Source organism: Aspergillus homomorphus (assembly GCF_003184865.1).
Source record: "Aspergillus homomorphus CBS 101889 unplaced genomic scaffold BO97scaffold_11, whole genome shotgun sequence".
Taxonomy (NCBI): Eukaryota; Fungi; Ascomycota; class Eurotiomycetes; order Eurotiales; family Aspergillaceae; genus Aspergillus; species Aspergillus homomorphus.
This window is the reverse complement of record NW_020291897.1, coordinates 643,341-660,605: the sequence shown is the minus strand read 5'-3', so window position 1 is coordinate 660,605 and position 17,265 is coordinate 643,341. Positions and strand designations below refer to the sequence as shown.

Below are 17,265 nucleotides of genomic sequence, written 5' to 3'. Positions count from 1 at the left end.
GAATCAGGACGCTAGTCTCGAAGATGGACTTATAATCCGAGCTGCTCAGACCCGATCACGAAGGATATGAAGACTAATAGATTGTTTGTCGCTGCCGAGCAGCTGCCAAGCACGTGGCGTCGGGGACCAGCCGAAAGAAGCCCTAACCGTCGGCTGCAATCATTGGTGGCATTTCTGACAAGCACCCCTTGCAGCGGCCGTAGGGCGATAAGCATTGAGCATTGTTGCGGAATGTGGAGGCAAGTCGAGGCGATTGGCCTTCATGCCTGCTCCTCTCGTGTTTAATCACTCCCTGACGTGGCCGTTTAAAGTTTCTTCTAGCATGACGGGCTCTTTGACCGGCTACCACATTGCCTTCAGCTGTGTACCATACATCTTCACTCCTGGATTCAACTTTGTGTGGTTGACGGCAACTTCTTCTCTCATCATACAGGAGCCGAAGGAGATCTCTGTAGAAAGGGACGGGCGAGAGTCGTCACAGCTAGACTTTGTGAAGAGCCGGGGCTGCGGCCAGAATGCATCGATAAGCGAAGTGCCGGAAACGCGAGGGCACCGCCACACGGCCCATGACCTAGTCGGGCATTGGTTTGTCCGAGCTGACCCCTTTGAGGCATTCAGCCGGCCGTGGCGTCTGGTCGTGCCAGTGATTTTGGTAGTGCGATATCCTTGGCTGAACCGTCGTTCCATGGATGCGAGTCATCGGCCGGCCATTGTGAAGGCTCAGGGAGGCTGAAAGACAGGAATCAACAGGATTCTAGAAGCAATCGAAATCAGCATAGCAAGACCAGATATTGGGCGCGCACCAAGGCGAGAGAAGATTTTCCGGGAGGAAGGGTCCACGCCAACTAGCCTTCAAGAAGATGTGGATTGCTATCAGGTGGTGAAGTCACATTGTAGGAAATGAAGGAGAAGTTGGAATGCGCTCGAAAGAGTGAGGCAGAGAGAGGGCAGTGTTTGCGTGGTTTGGCCTGTTTGTGCTGTTTGTGTGTATGCTATCAGTACGCTTATGCACATAGTCCCGGCTGATATAATTATGTCTCGGCCTGAGTGGGAATAGCTTCACTCACTGGCAAATTATCAGTCTACCTATTTAGGTATCAGCACGTCGCTTACACTTCCCAACAGTCCTAAGCATTGTCCAACTAGGAAAACCCACAGATCACTCAATTGACACCGATATCCTAAGCGAAGTCTCTGCACCCTGAGAAAGGGCCAACTCATTTACTGAAACTTCAATAATGGCTGCGCGAAGTGGGGCCCAGGCCTTGCAGTTTGTCTACTCGAGCCTCGCGCTAATCTGATACGAGGAGCTTGGAATCGAGCCCCTCCCCCTAATCAATCTTGTAAGTAAAACCACGAGCTAAGCGTATAGAGCAAAGCAGCAGGGACCACCCGGCTGATGACTGCCTGTTCCTGAATCCCTGCTTTTATGCCATTTAAATCACTACCAATCGTGTCACCTCGAGATCTTTCCCATGCGACCAACATTACCCATCGAATCAAGCGACAATGAAGACATTTGCTTACTCGGTGGGCGCCCTGCTCCCTTTCGTCCTCTCCACCCATGCCGATTATTGGCAACCGGTCGGCTGCGTCAGCTCCATTGGCAACATGGAAAACATGGGGACTTTTCAGTTTCAATCAGTCGATCACTGCTTGGTGCAATGCGAAACTCCAGATGCCGTTTTCGCCGCCATGCAAGGGGAGAGCTGCTACTGCGGCTCGGCATCGCTCGATATTCAGGATATTGCTTTTGCTTACGGCGATGATGCCTGCAATGTGCCATGCCCTGGCTATGCCCGCGATACGTGTGGGTGCCCTTTTATTTGGTGATACTGTCCACGCTGCTGATCTGACTGTATCGATAGGTGGTGGCGATGGGGTCTATTCTTTCTGGGTCTCCCAGAATTACTTGCGGAGTTTAGATGGCTATGGCGACAACGACGATGATAACGATGACTATGACAGTTACAATGACAGTGATGGTGGTGACTCGGACGACTACTATGACAATGCCGATGGTACGTCGAATGACGACGAGAACGAGGACGGAGAGGATTTCTATAATTGGAACAGCACATCCACTGCTTTCGCGACTACTACTCCGTCAGCGATCGCGACCACTGCAGTGTCAATGTCGGCCAGTGTTACTGCCAACTCCACCATTGCCACTTCTTCGGTCAGCGAGACCGCCACAGGAGGTGCTGTCACCACCACGACTTCGACCTCTGGGGCCAGTCGCCGCTTCAGACTGCTGTTCTTCTGATTTCCTCGCTAAGAGAAGGAAAGTTGAGTCCCGCTTGGATCAAATCAATTGTGACAATGGAGCGTATGTTGCTATTGGAAAACCTTTCTGGGAGAGGTATTCGCGAGAGGTAGTTATGTCGTCGGCTGTGGTGTGAAGCAACGGTGATCAGTCTAATCTAGCAATTCATTTTGATTTACCTCACTTGTGTACGATATCGATGCAAGCTGTTACTTACGCCCCATTCGTGAAAACTGACCGACCGATAATGACGTGATGTGCGGGATAAATGGCATTCGATCTTAGCGTCTGATTGCAGATACAAAGATCTTTTCGACTCCAGCAGAATCCAAAGATCCAAGGAAAAACTCATCCGGCCGCAAGGATGGTTCGATGGGGGATCTTAGGTGCGCTTAGTTTCACGAATCCTCCAATATTGCATTGCTAATGCCAAGCTGAGCAGGAACCGGGGACAATGCCACCAGTAAGTCGGCCATCGCCAGGATCTACCTTCAATGCAGACTATATACTAAGCCTGGCATAGAATTTGCTAAAGATCTCCTCATTAATCCGCGTACTCGTGATGTGCACAATGTCTCTCACGAACTTACCGCGGTCGCTTCGTCTAGCGCTATAGAAAAAGCGCAGAATCTCCTCTCAACAATCAATGCACCCCTCAGCAGCGCGTGCGTACGGTTCCTACGAGGCTCTAGTCACGGACCTCGAGGTCGAGACTGTTTATGTTGCCTCGCCTCACTCACACCATTTTACGCACACTCGTCTGGCCTTGATGGCCAATAAACACGTTCCGGTTAAGAAGGCATTCCCCGTCAATGCTGCACAACCTCAGGTGCTCGTAAACCTGGCGAGAGAGCGTTGGCTCTTCCTGTTGGAGGCCCTCTGGACCCGATTCTTTCCTCTCACTCGGCATGTGCAGCATCTTGTTCGTGAGAGTGCTATTGGAACAGTGCAGTGGATCGTGGCAGATCGAAACCTAGGTCGGAATGTGGAGGATCTGTATGGCACGGAACATCGGCTGGTGAACCCGGCCTTGGCTCGCGGCGCATTGTTGGATTGTAAGCTTCCCTGGCAACAGTCTTGATGTCGGATGCTGACTTGACATTGACGCAGTGGCCGTTTATCCTCTGACCTGGGTTTTTCTCTTTCTCAGCCCCGATCGACCTTGGGCTTCAGTTGCCCTGCGCGTGTCTGGGTCCGTCATCAAGTACGAAGGCATGGGAGTGGACGAGACAGTGTTAGTCGTCCTCACATCCCCGGAGACCAAGATGGAGGGGGTAGCGACTGATAGTTTACGTGTAACGACAGACTCCCGGGACCTAGACGTACGCATCTTTGAGACCAAGGGAAAAATCGAAGTATTAGGTCCCGCGGCACGCCCAGACAGGATCAAGGTGACTGTGTGTGGATCAACCATCGAAGCTTCAACAGTCCCATTTCCGATCCTAGTTGGCCATGGACTATTCTGGGAGGCGGATGAGTGCGCGCATTGCTTGCGCGCTAAAAAGCGCGAATCGACCATCATGCCCTGGGCGGACACTTCGTTGATGATGAACGTGTTCGATCAAGTTCGTGAGCAGAATGAAATGCGCTACCCAGAAGAAATTGAGTCTGTTGTATAGTTACTGCGAAAGGTTTACTGATAACATGCTCGCATTGAACTAACTGAGATGTGAGATGTAGCTCATGAGTTGAAAATTTTACTAATGTATGGTCACGACGATGTGCCTGCTTGCATTGGTCGCATTAATTGGAAGTCACCCGTCGAGATAAAGAGGCAAAGTCAAAGATCGGCGTATGTCTCATAGCTAGCGAAAGCGTCAAAAAGAAGGTTTCTTTTTGACATCTTGATGAAGGGGAGCTTATCAAAACATCGGCAATTCCTTTCAAAGAACGATGCTGGGTATATGCCTTCTGCTCAGGAGTGTTTCGCTTGAGTAAGACAAAGGATCCACGAAAGCCTCTTTCTTCACCATGACGAACACTCGTAGATTGCAATATAAAAAGCTGGATAGGTACACTGCTGGGTTGGACTCTCACAAATCGCCCAACCATATTCGTTCGATCCGAAGATGTCCCCCACCACCCCACTCGTCGAAGAGGCAAAGAAGGAGGAAGAGGAATCGCGCCATGTGAGATTTGGAAATGTCGTGGTCAACTACATGCGCAACGTCACGGATATTGATGGTGAGCGTACCCCTACTGATATACCGACACGCGAGCCTGAGCCCATCACCGCTCCCACTACCGAAGGCGGCGCGGCGGAAGGCAGGCCACCTGCCCAAAGGCCAGTAGGTAGGGCTCATCTGGAAATCGCTCCAAAGTCCGCAAGGCATTCCCGAAATGCCAGTAGAAGTTCTTCGGCGGAGAGGAGAGAGGTTGACCGTAGCGTTCGGGGTCTGATTGACCTTGCCGTTTGTGCGGCTATCAATGAAGCCTTGGAGGTGGCGATTGATACCCCACGACCTGCTCTCGATATATGTGCGGCCATACACCGCATGCTCGAGCAGGACCAGGATGAGGACTTCATGGAGGTGGAGGAGGAGGAGGAGGAGGAGTGAAAGGCTACTTCTGAACATGAAACGGTACAGACTAGGATAGAGGAGCGTAAAATTTACAGCCATGGTGAAACCTGCGGAGTTCCTTATTCATCTCTTTACTAACTGAAACGTATTCTACTTCTTTCCTACATAGAAATAAAAGCTTTCTTTAGGCTCTCTACATAGCTCTATAGTTAAGACAAGAATGACCCTTTGAAAATACTGAACCACTGGTATACTCAAATAAACCAGCTTCTAGGGCACAACTAAATTAGAGACTTTAGATAACTAGTTATTCTACAGGCTTTGGTGTTGTCGGAGAGAGACACCGGTCTCATTATCTCCTTGAATTATGAATACAGGAACACCACCTCTGGGAAGCCTTCACGTATTCGCTCACGTTCGATGAAAGTCGATGTAACTGGCGGGTGAGAGATAGAGAGATAGGGCAATGGCTGATGCCCTGCCTTGCCTAGCAAAGAATCGAGTCTCCTCTAAGCCACGTTGTGATACAACGTCGAGCCTCCTCCAGTGGAAGGTTTCCTATCATATCATGCATAGAAATATAATCTGCTGCCTCGAGGGTCCGCCCCCTCCCCCGCCGCCAATATATCACCTGCCAACCATTGATCGAGCGCATTCCCACCCTTGGCTGCCAAGATAAATGCTGCCTCGCTGCAGCCACCTGCAGCTCTCAATGAAATTTACCTTGCGGTACTACAATGCATGAGGAAGACTGAGAACTTTACCGCCATGATATAAAAGCTATTGAACCAAGGTCTTTGCCTGGGAGTAGATGTCGGCGGCACCTTCACCGATATTTGTGTGTTCACGCCCTACGGAGAGGCAGCGCGTGCCAAAAACCCGACAACTGTTCCACGACAGAATGTCGGAGTCCAACAAGACATCGCAAACGTGCGACGAACACTCACAGAAAAATACAATTGAAACGGAAAATTCCTGTTCATTCACGATGGCATAACAACAGCGGCCAATGCCGTCCTAGAGGGCAAGGGGGCGCGGACGGCTCTGGTGGTGACTAGTAGTCACAACGATATCCTGGCAGTTCGTCGCTCACAGATTCCCGGAGAGCTCGGTGCTTGGCTTTACTACACCCACCCTGATCTCCCCGCTTCTCTGGAACAAGAGGTTCGATGTGCGGAACGGATATCTATTCATGGTGATCCGGTCTCCCCCGTCGATGAGGCAGCACCGAGGGTAAATCTGCAGAATCTGGCTCAGGAGAAGCCGGAAACAGTCGCGTTTTCGCTACTCAATTCGCATAGTAACGCAGCGCACGAGGAGATAGTCGTCAAAGTGGTTCGAGAAGAGCTTGGATCGGGAATTTCGATCTTCCGCTCTACCTTATCGCCGCCGCCGCTCCCGGGACCGTCATCAAGGACGGCTTCCACGATCTGCTCGAAGTACGCATTCCGGAAGGCAGTGTTGCAGTCATTTTCTGGGACGAACGATGGACGTAATCCCAGCGCTGACCGGACAGAAGAACGAGGTCAACGTGGCGGCAGCTAAATTCAGTGATTCGCCTCATTTTTTTCGATTTCGATTGCAGATTTTGTCACAACGGCGAATGGTACCAACTGTACCAAATGGTTCGGGGGTGATCCGGCTCGAGTCGCCGGCGATGGTTCAGACTGTCATTGTCTGTTTCGCGCCATCAAGTCGATTCCGACCAAGAGCATCGAATTGAACTACTCCCCTTCGAATCTATGCAAACGAGAGCGGAGCAGACAGCGGGGGACCGGGTTTCCACCGGGAGGGGGATACGCAGCAAATGCTGTATCAATTCCTTGTCCGGGGGTAAATTAGCTTGCATGATGATCGACGGTTCACCAAGCCATGGGGTCTCAAGGGCGTCAAGCCGAGACAAAGGGCAGGCAAGGTTCTCTATTGATGCCCCCAGAACGCAGTGGATTGGGCGATTCTTTGACTAGGCTAGCTGACAAGGTTGCCTTGGAAGTGCATCGCCAACTCATGACGGTGGAAGGTGCACGGAGGGGATATGGAGCTGTGCTCAATGCCGATGGCAGCGATTGCGCCCATGCAACCGACGAGTTGGAGTCGAGGGCAGCATTTATAACCGAGGGTGCAGTCTCAACGAGCTGCGAAAACCGTTTCTGCAGGAGACTGGACTCGTGGCTCCAACAATGGGAGATCGAGCCTTATGGCCCGGCCACATAGAGGGTTGGAGTATGTCATTGAAGCGGTGATATGCTATGCAAACGGAGGAAAAAGGGTAGAAGTTGAGGTGAGAGAATTGAGTAGAGTACCTAGTACTGAGTAGTTATGAGGCCTACCGTGGTTTACATATCAACCAGGTTGTCCGGCAGCAGTCCAGCGGTATAGCAATCACGCCGGGTGTTTGTTTTTCCATTCTGCTCACTCCGACCGCCAGATGACACAGAGGCGTAGTCACATGACTTTAGTTTCATTGGAATGCCAACTGAAATGTGAATTAGGCATAGCGCGGTCATGATCTGGGTCTAGTCCTAGGTGGGACTAGCGCAGACTCACACTCTTCTCTTCCGTTTCGCCTTCCCTCAATTTGTCCCACGCGGCGGGTCTTTTCATCAACAACACAACAATAACAACAAAAACAAGAGCCCATAATACATCATCATACTCTACTCACTTCCTGCGCTGCATGACATTTATTCAATTGGTTCCTCCACCCCCAATTACCCCGAAAAGGGGCCTCAAACTTTCCTAGCTCGATGGTGGTGGGTCCGACTACCCGGTATGCAATACTTCTGCAAGGCATGAGACTATTCCAGTCGGTAGCTGCAGCGCAGCGCAGGACTTGACCCATACTTTCCCAGTCTTCGGTCGATGAAATGAGACCTATACTAGACCCTCCCTCGGGGGTATGCTCTGCTGGGCATGATGGCCAAGCTTGACGCAATGCACGATCGTCCGTCACCTCTGCTGTACAGTACTTAGCTGTATCACCCACTGGATCGGTCAGATCATCGACATGTGAGACTCCTCCGAGTCATTTCCCCCCCCGTGTCTCCGTCTGTAAGGGACGCCGACGGCCGGGAATAAAGAGCGCTGCGGGCCCGACCGTCTACACCTGGACCCAATCCCATAGTTCTCTCTGCTTTCGTGACACGCAGACATGCTTCAATCCTCCCTAGAACACGACGGTGCAATCCCTTTTGGGCGGTCAGTTTGTGCTGCTACCGAGTTCTTGGTCGACGTTCCCGCTATTCAGCCACAGATCGAGACCCCATCCTCGGAGAATGAAGACGATGGTAGCCCGGCTGCCGTTCCGTTTCCCATCGCCATCATCGGCATGGCCATGCGACTCCCGGGGGGAGTGACCAACGAGGCAGAATTCTGGGACTTCCTCGTCAACAAAAGAGATGGCCATTGCCGGGTGCCGGCGGATCGTTACAACATTGATGCATTTTATCACAAAGACGGTCTTCCGGGCACCATCCGAACGGAGCATGGGTACTTCCTGCAGCAAGATATCTCGCAGGTCGACATCAGTTTCTTCGGCATGACTAAGGTGGAGGCTTCCAAGCTGGATCCACAGCAGAGGTTGTTGCTGGAAGTCGTCTGGGAGTGCATGGAAAACGCTGGACAGAGAGACTGGCGGGGGACTAACGTGGGCTGTTACGTGGGCAGTTTCGGCGAAGACTGGCTCGACCTGGCCAGTAAAGACACGTTAGCCATTGATCGCTACCGCGTCATGAGTGCGGGGGATTTTGCGCTGGCCAACAACGTCTCGTACCAATATGACCTCCGGGGCCCCAGCGTCGTCTTCCGGACCGGTTGTTCGTCTTCCATGGTCGCTCTCCATGAGGCATGTCAGGCTCTCTATTCTGGCGAATGCTCCTCAGCCTTGGTGGCAGGAACGAATCTCATCATGACCCCGACGATGACAACTACCATGTCCGACAACATGGTCCTGTCCCCCAGCGGGATCTGCAAAACATTCGATGACGCTGCGGACGGCTACGGCCGAGGAGAGGCCATCAACGCGATTTTGATTAAACCCCTGGATGCAGCCTTGAGAGACGGAGATGCCATTCGTGCCGTGATTCGATCCACCTCGGTGAACTGCGATGGCAAGACTTCCAGCATCACCACCCCTGGCTCCCAGGCGCAGGAGCGGTTAATCCGCAACGCGTATCGGAAAGCGGGCGTTGAGGATATCGGTAAAACCGCGTTCTTTGAATGCCACGGGACAGGAACCATAGTTGGAGACACGGCGGAAACCTCGGTGGTTGCCAAGATCTTTGGCAACGATGGCATCTACATGGGTGCGGTAAGTAGACTCGCCCCGTCTCGATGGATATAGACGCATCAACTGACATCGATTGACCCCTTTAGGTCAAACCAAATGTCGGTCACTCAGAAGGAGCCTCGGGTATCACGAGTGTGATCAAATGTGTTCTGGCTTTGGAAAATAAGACGATACCCCCTAATGTGTACTTTGAACAGCCCAATGCTAAGAGTGAGTCTGTACTCTATATCGTACTCTCCCACATATTGCATGTTGCTGAAAAGCGACAGTCCCTTTTGAACAAGCGAAGCTTCAGGTGCCAACTGAGGCAACGCCATGGCCAAGCGACCGACACGAAAGAGTTAGCGTCAACTCGTTTGGAATCGGGGGTACCAATGCGCATGTCAGTCTCTTCTAGCCTGTCTTCTCCGCTCGTAACTGAATATACTTACTGGAGTAGTTGATCATGGAATCGGCCGCTTCCGTGCTCGGAAACCAGTCTGAAGATGAGATTGAACCAAGCCCGACGCGTGAAATGGCTCACCTGTTAATTCACTCAGCCAAGACTCCTACATCCTTGGAGGCGAACATACAAACGATCGATGTTTATCACAAAGCTCACGAGGCGGCCGATAGCGATCTCGCCTACACCCTCGCCTTTCGCAGGGAACAGCTTACCCACCGTGCTTTTTCTATAATTGGCACGGATGGAGCTCTTCAGACATGTGCTCGGGCCCGAGCCACAAATCCTAACATCGTCTATGTCTTCAGCGGCCAGGGAGCCCAGTGGCCTGGAATGGGAAGAGAGCTAATCTATAAATCAGTTCGGTTCCGAGATGACATTCGCGACCTTGATAAGCACTTACAGCGACTCACAAACTCTCCTTCCTGGACCATTGAAAGTATGCAAAACCCGTAATCTGAAAACTAATCATGTCTGCTCACGTGAACTAGATGAATTACTCAAGTGCGATCATGCAAGCCGAATGAGCGAAGCGAGATTATCCCAGCCGCTGTGTACAGCAATCCAAGTTGCTCTTGTGAACCTTCTTCGGGAATGGGGCGTTACACCATCACTGGTAGTGGGCCATTCGAGCGGAGAGATAGCTGCTGCTTACGCATCAGGCGCGATCTCGGCAGAAACAGCAATAGCGATTGCGTATAACCGTGGCCAAGCTGTTGATGCCGTCAGAACTCCAGGTGCCATGGCGGCCGTTGGACTGGGCGCTGAGGAAGCTAAGCCCTTCATCAGAGAAGGTGTGGTCGTCGCATGTGAGAATAGCCCGAGAAGTGTCACGCTTTCCGGTGACAAGGAAATCCTGGAAGATATTATTTGTGAGCTTGAAGTCGAGGAGATATTCTGCCGTCGTTTGGCTGTCAACGTTGCTTATCACTCCCACCACATGAAAGCAATTGGTGAAACCTTTGAGCAGATGTTGCCCAACATGGAGTTCAATGCCACCATGATCCCCCTCTATTCGACAGTCATAGGTGAAATAATCACAAAACCTGATCAATTAACTGCTGCATACTGGCGACAGAACCTGGAATCCCCGGTTCTTTTCAGCACTGCAGTTCAGGATTTGCTAAAGGCTTCCTCTGGGACTCATACGATTGTTGAGATTGGTCCTCACTCAGTGCTCGAGGCACCTTTGCGCCACATATTTGCCCAAGTGGACGAGAAAAAGAGACCCGAGTATACCCCGACCTTGGTCAGAGCAAAGGAACCTTGGACATGCCTTCTGAGGACAGTCGGTCATCTGTACATAACCGGTATCCCTGTTGACTTGACTGGAGTGATTCCTCGAGCCAAGACCCTGACCAATCTTCCCCCATACCAATGGACGCATGATGAACGCTTTTGGAGCGAAACCCGAATGGCCCAGGATTGGCGGTTGCGGCGATCACGTCACCACGAACTTCTAGGCTCGCGCACCCTCGACTCCACAAATTTGGAGCCGATATGGAGAAACCTGCTACAATTAGACAATGCTCTGTGGCTTCTGGACCATAGAATATCTGGTGAAGTCGTGTTTCCTTGCGCCGGTTATGTCGCAATGGTGGGGGAAGCCACTCGTCAGATATCAGACAGAGATGACTATACCATTAGGAACCTCTTTATCAGGACCGCCCTGATTCTTTCCAGTACCGAGTTCAGTGGTATAGAACTGATCACCTGTCTTCGCCCTCTGAAGTTGGCAGACAACGTCGATTCCCACTGCTATGAATTCACGATTAGTTCCTATCAGAATGAGACATGGACCAAACACTGTGTCGGACAAGTCCGTCCCGGATCTCTTCGCGAGCATCCAGAATCCTCTATTCATCCCTACCTACGAGAGGTATCACCCGAAAAATGGTATGCTGCGTTGCATGCCCACGGCCTAGAGTACGGAGATCATTTCCGTGGTCTTCGGAAAATCACTGCAAGCCCCTCAAGCAGCCATGCAGCTGCGGAGCTACGGGACACTGAAGCTTACTATGTAAGCGACTATGCGCTTCACCCCATTCTTATTGACCAATGCCTACAGCTGCTGAGTGTGGCCGCCACTCAAGGTGTCAGTCGTCGCATGACTCGACTGTGTATCCCAACTGCGATTCAGGACCTCTATGTTGCCCACGCTCGTGATACCATGCAACTGGATGTTTCATGTGATATGACAGGCGGAATGATGACCGGGGAGGCTTTGTTGACTTGTCAGAACCGTGTGGTCCTATCTATGCAGCGCGCGACGTTTTTCGGTATATCGGAGTCTGCTCTTGAAGATACACAGGCTCCCTTGTTGTCCACCGTAGAATGGAAACCACACGTCAACTTTACGCCGGTTGACATTCTACTCCCTCCTATCGAGAAGGGCCTATTCCCAGGAAAAGTGATGGCGGAACTTGTCGGATTATTTATCGTTGAGACCTATCACAGAACCCGCTCAGCTTCTCCAAAACAAGATCACCTTAAGAAATACCTCTCGTGGATTGAAAAGACCTACTTCCAGATCTGCGATGACAAAGCAACCCTGGTTCCAGAGATGAGGGACAAATTCGTCCACAATCCGACAGCCCGACTCCCATACCTCGAGGCAACCCTGAGCAATCCGCATCACCCTTTGTTAGCAGCCCCGTTTGAATTGGGCGAGAGAATCCTCTCATCTATCAACGATCTCTTGGAAGACAAGGTGAATCCTCTGGATCTACTGATGAAGGATGACGGACTTCAACGGCTGTATGGACACATGCCTTCCATAACTGAGTGGGAGAAGTATCTCGCGGCCCTGGCATTTTCGAAACCAGCCCTGCGAATCCTGGAAGTTGGTGGAGGCACTGGTGGCACTACCTCACTCGCACTCGCTGGTCTTTGTTCTACATCTGGGCCTGGAAAGGGAAGAATGTATACGAGTTATACATTCACCGATATTTCAGCCGGTTTCATAGCTCCAGCACGAGAAAAGTTTAAACAATATTTTGGGATGCATTACGCTACACTAGACATATCGAAAGATCCTGTGGAGCAGGGATTCGAGAGCGGGAGCTATGACTTGGTGATTGCATCGAATGTGCTGCACGCGACACCTAACATTACCAGCTCCTTACGAAATATCAGAAAGCTTTTGGCACCAGAGGGGCGCTTTTTGCTTCAGGAGCTGAGTCACGACGTCCCATTGTTTGACTATATAATGGGGATTCTTCCTGGTTGGTGGCTTGCGGACGACGGCCGGGAAAGGCCATATCTAAGTCCCGAGGAATGGCACAAAGCCTTGCTTGAAACTGGCTTTACAGGTACTGACGTTGTGCGTCTGGATAACGAGGCCCCCTATCATGTAAATGCAAATATTTTGTCGAGCGTCCCAGCACCGGAAGAGAATTGCGCTGGAATAATCAGTCTCCTTTACAATGGCAAGATTCCCGAGTGGGCTCGCCAACTTGAGTCTCAGCTTCTTTCCAGGGGTTGGGATGTTCGATGGCTTGCTTTAGGTGACAAACCAGCGGAATCGACTGATGTCATCTCACTGCTGGACTTGGATGATCCCTTTTTGCACAACATTGCCCGCGAGGACTTTGAAGCTTTCCAAAAGTCGATTATCTCTCTTCGAGGACATCTTCTGTGGTTAACGAAGCCCACTCACGCGCTGTACGGTCAGACGCCTGACCCGCGATATGCGCTGACATTGGGATTGATGAGGGTCCTTTGCCAGGACATCGAGATCAAGGCCATAACAATTGAGTTGAACCAGTGCGACATGGATGCACTCCGGGCTGTTTTAGACGTACTCAGTTCGGCCAAAGCTCACAAAGAAGATTCGCTACATGAGGCAGACTCTGAGTTCGCGCTACATGATGGCTTGTTACACGTTCCACGGTTTGGGTGGCACTCCACAGAAAATACTGTGAGCTCAATACAGAGCTGCCTACCTAGGGCCATGGACGTGAAGTGCTTTGGCATCTTGGACTCAATCACCTGGCAATTCACCGATCGGTCTCGGAAGCTTGCGGCACATGAAGTTGAAGTCGAAGTCAAGTATGTTGGGTTGAACTTTAGAGTGAGTGTTAATCCACCCGTTTGTGCTTTTCACAGGCTACGAAACCTTTAGACTCACCTTATGACTTTTCTAGGATGTAATGATCTCAATGGGCCTGATGGGAGCCACCGACCAAGTTGGCATAGAGGGCAGCGGAATTGTGCGCAAAGTGGGATCAAGTGTGACCACGCTCCAAGTAGGCCAAGAAGTGGTTTTGTCAGGAATGGGGCTTATGTGTACTCGCAAAATCCTGCCCGCTGACTCCTGCTATCCTCTACCAGGAAATATGAGCTTGGCCGAGGCTGCTGCCACGCCCTGTATCTTCCTCACCGCAATCTACTCGCTGATCACCATGGCCAATGTACAGCGAGGCCAGTCAGTTCTGATTCACAGCGCTTGCGGTGGCGTGGGCCTTGCTGCTATTCAAATCTGTCAAATGCTGGGGGCCGAGATCTATGTCACTGCAGGAAGTCCCGAGAAGAAACAGTACCTGATGGACAATTATGGCATCCCCGAAGAAAACATGTTTGATTCGCGCAGCATGTCATTCGTGTCGGGCATCATGAAGCGCACCAACAACCGAGGTGTCGATGTTGTGCTGAACTCACTCGCAGGCGAGCTGTTGCATGCCTCCTGGAGGTGCGTTGCTGAGTATGGAAAAATGGTTGAACTAGGGAAGCGCGACTTTCTCGGCCACGGCAAGCTGGAAATGGATATGTTCGGCGGTAATCGCGCCTTCTTTGGAGTTGATCTCTTTAAACTCGGCATGGAACGCCCGGAGATTGTTCGCGAGACGGTCTCCAAGCAGATGAAGCTACTTCAAGAGGGCAAGTTACACCCTATTCGATCGCTAAACCTGTTCGATGCAACAGACATTGTGAAAGCCTTTCGATATATGCAAACCGGACAGCATATCGGGAAGATCGTCATTCGCATGCCCGACGACCCTTCAGTACTGCAAGTAACTGGTGCCCATGCCAGTAGCGCTCTGTTTCGATCAGACGTTGCATATCTGCTGGTTGGAGGCTTGGGGGGCATCGGCCGCGCAGTCGCCACTTGGATGGTCGAAAGAGGAGCTCGCCACTTTGTCTTCGTGTCTCGGTCAGGCTCAGATACTCCCAAAGCCAAGGTCTTCATTAAGGACCTCGAAGCGCAAGCCGAATGTGAAGTCATGATCATCCAAGGGAGCGTTGCCAATTTGGAAGACGTTCAGCGCGCCGTGAAGTGCGCATCTCGACCCATAGGTGGCGTGATTCAGTTGTCAATGGTTCTGCAGGTGAGATTCGCTCTTTCCCACTCACCCCTAGCATAAGTATTCCTGACGTGACTTACTGATGAACGCCCGGCAACGGAACTTATACAGGATCAACAATTCAATCAAATGACTCACACGGAATGGACTACGGCGCTCGCACCGAAAGTGGACGGAACCTGGAATCTTCACCAAGTCACCAAAGACTTACCACTTGACTTCTTCATTCTGTTCAGTTCCATTAGCGGGCTATGTGGTATGACGGGCCAAGCGAACTACGCCGCTGCGAACACCTACCTTGATGCTTTTGTTCACTTCCGCCGTGCTCAAAACCTTCCAGCTCATGTACTTGACCTTGGGTTCATGGGGGACATCGGGTATATTCCAGAGAAGTCACAGCGCACGTTGGAGCTGAATCGAAGCCTCCGTATGCAGGTCTTGAGTGAGAGGGATCTTCTGCAAGTATTGGAGCTGGCGATTCTTGGTGGGCCTTCCCAAATTGCTCTCGGGCTTAGCACGACAGCATCATCTTCAGAAGCAAGCGCAAAACCATGGTGGGCCCGGGATGCACGGTTCGCAGCCTGGAACCATCTCTCCACTACCGGTGGACCAGTTTCTGATGGTGGGCAAGAAGATGAGCTGCGTCGCTTCCTTGCTGAAGTCGACGAAGACCCATCCATTCTCGACGATCCAGCGACCCACGATCGGCTTACCTTCGAGTTGGGCAAGATGATTGCGTCTCATATGTCTTACTCGGGAGACATGTCCTTAGAAGAATTGGCCAAGATCTCAATAGACTCGCTGATGGCTATCGAGATTCGAAGCTGGTTCCGCCGACATGTGAAAATCGAAATCTCTCTCCTCGAAATCGCCAACGCGGGAACTGTCGGGGGCCTCAGCAAAACGACGGTGAAGATTTTGAAAACCAAGTACGCATCTGAGGAGCTGAAGCCGGGTGACGCCGTTGCTATGCTTGATGCCAGTCATGTCCAGATCGATGAAGTCGCTTTATGTCGTCAAGATTGTGAATTGGGGCGAGACATCCACCCTATAGCGACGGCAGCTCCGGAATGGCATATTCCCACTGAAGGTCATGTCTTCTTTACTGGTGCGACCGGCTTTCTCGGAGCTTACCTTCTTTGCATGCTGGCGAGTCTACCACACGTCAAACAGGTGGCCTGTCTAGTGAGAGCACCCAACGAACAAGTGGGTCTTGATAGAATCAAACGAACACTGCAAGACTACGGTCTACCGCTGGATTATGAAGCGAAGGTAAAGGCGATTCCCGGAGACCTTGCCAATCCTCAGCTGGGTCTGGGAACCAAGCAATACAAGGAACTGGCTGAATGGGCGAGTGTGGTGTTTCATCTTGCTGCAGCAGTCGATTACACCTTGCCTTATTCGTTCCATCGAGAGGCCAACATCTTAGGGCTGTATCATATGCTGCAATTTGCCAATACAGGTCGCCTCAAGGCATTGCATTACACTTCCACGATCAGTGCTTGGGGCGCGGCCTGCCACATATCAGGCGAGCTGGTCCCGGAAGATGCGCGGCCTTCATTTGACCCAGACGAACAAGACCAGCATATCGGCTATACTAGAAGCAAGGCCGTTGCGGAACAGGTGATTTGGAATGCCATTTCTAACGGTCTTCCTATCTCGATCTACCGCCCTGGCTATGTCACCGGACATAGTGTGACGGGACGTACCAAAGCCTCCGACATGATGAATTACCTGATGAGTACCTGCATTCGCATCAGAGCCTATCCAGCCGCACCCAGACTTCGCAACCAATTTGCCCCTGTGGACTTCTGCTGTTCCGCCCTCCTGCGCTTGGCCTTGTCCCCTGCTAGCCTTGGACATGCCTACAATCTCGTGCGACCAGACCAGAATCAAACCGTTACATTTGAGGAGACCTTCACTTTGCTCAGCCAGCTATGTTTGTCCCCACTTCGCTGTCTACCGCCTTCAGAATGGGTGGAAGAGTTTGGAAGACATGCCGATTCGCGACTGAAGAGCAGTTCCTCAATGGTAGCAGACGCGATGAAGGAGTATATGAGGTTTTGGACAGTCGGCACGGGTGCTCTTGCCTACATCGAGACTCATAATCTTCAAGAAGCATTGAAGGAATCTCCCGAGTTGCTCGCTGTTCCGAGTATGCCTGAACTGATGAAGACCTACTTCCCTATCTGGGCTCCCCAGGAACAAAAGCTCACGTAATGCTTCTACTCGATATGGTCTTACCCTTCGATGTGATGTCCAATCTTCTTTTTTACATTTCATTTTGGACTCAGTTAGGCGGCGGTTGCATGCTGGTAAAATGAAAACTCACAATGTTACTTTTTGGAAACGGAATTACCCGTGTCAGTCTTGATAGTAAGCTTTGATTCTTTGTTGCTTACATTGCACACACATAGCTGCCTTAAAACAGCTTTCCTTGCGCT

General features: G+C 51.4%; 5 protein-coding genes across 5 annotated transcripts; all 5 read left to right on the top strand.

Moving 5' to 3' along the window:
• The first annotated feature begins 102 nt into the window (after positions 1–102).
• Positions 103–909, top strand: BO97DRAFT_29556 (uncharacterized protein). The gene has a single exon (XM_025691144.1). The coding sequence runs from the start codon at positions 263–265 to the stop codon at positions 731–733; it is 471 nt and encodes a 156-aa protein (XP_025553094.1). The 5' UTR covers positions 103–262; the 3' UTR covers positions 734–909.
• A 176-nt stretch (positions 910–1,085) lies between these two features.
• Positions 1,086–2,587, top strand: BO97DRAFT_29552 (uncharacterized protein). The gene is made up of 2 exons (XM_025691143.1): positions 1,086–1,810; positions 1,869–2,587. Exons 1-2 carry the CDS (start codon positions 1,510–1,512, stop codon positions 2,264–2,266), a joined length of 699 nt encoding a protein of 232 aa, XP_025553093.1. The 5' UTR covers positions 1,086–1,509; the 3' UTR covers positions 2,267–2,587.
• Positions 2,588–2,912: 325 nt separating this feature from the next.
• Positions 2,913–3,957, top strand: BO97DRAFT_449384 (Gfo/Idh/MocA family protein; the record flags this gene model as incomplete). The annotated part of the gene is made up of 2 exons (XM_025698869.1): positions 2,913–3,321; positions 3,377–3,957. The coding sequence occupies 2 exons, from the start codon at positions 2,913–2,915 to the stop codon at positions 3,883–3,885; spliced, it is 918 nt and encodes a 305-aa protein (XP_025553092.1). The 3' UTR covers positions 3,886–3,957.
• Positions 3,958–4,335: 378 nt separating this feature from the next.
• BO97DRAFT_423316 (uncharacterized protein) lies at positions 4,336–4,824 on the top strand (the record flags this gene model as incomplete). The annotated part of the gene is made up of 1 exon (XM_025696871.1): positions 4,336–4,824. One exon carries the CDS (start codon positions 4,336–4,338, stop codon positions 4,822–4,824), a length of 489 nt encoding a protein of 162 aa, XP_025553091.1.
• Positions 4,825–7,881: 3,057 nt separating this feature from the next.
• Positions 7,882–17,041, top strand: BO97DRAFT_477055 (polyketide synthase; the record flags this gene model as incomplete). Its single annotated transcript, XM_025700522.1, has 7 exons — positions 7,882–9,097; positions 9,163–9,286; positions 9,346–9,458; positions 9,516–9,957; positions 10,010–13,590; positions 13,664–14,845; positions 14,933–17,041. Exons 1-7 carry the CDS (start codon positions 7,940–7,942, stop codon positions 17,039–17,041), a joined length of 8,709 nt encoding a protein of 2,902 aa, XP_025553090.1. The 5' UTR covers positions 7,882–7,939.
• Between the last annotated feature and the right edge of the window lie 224 nt (positions 17,042–17,265).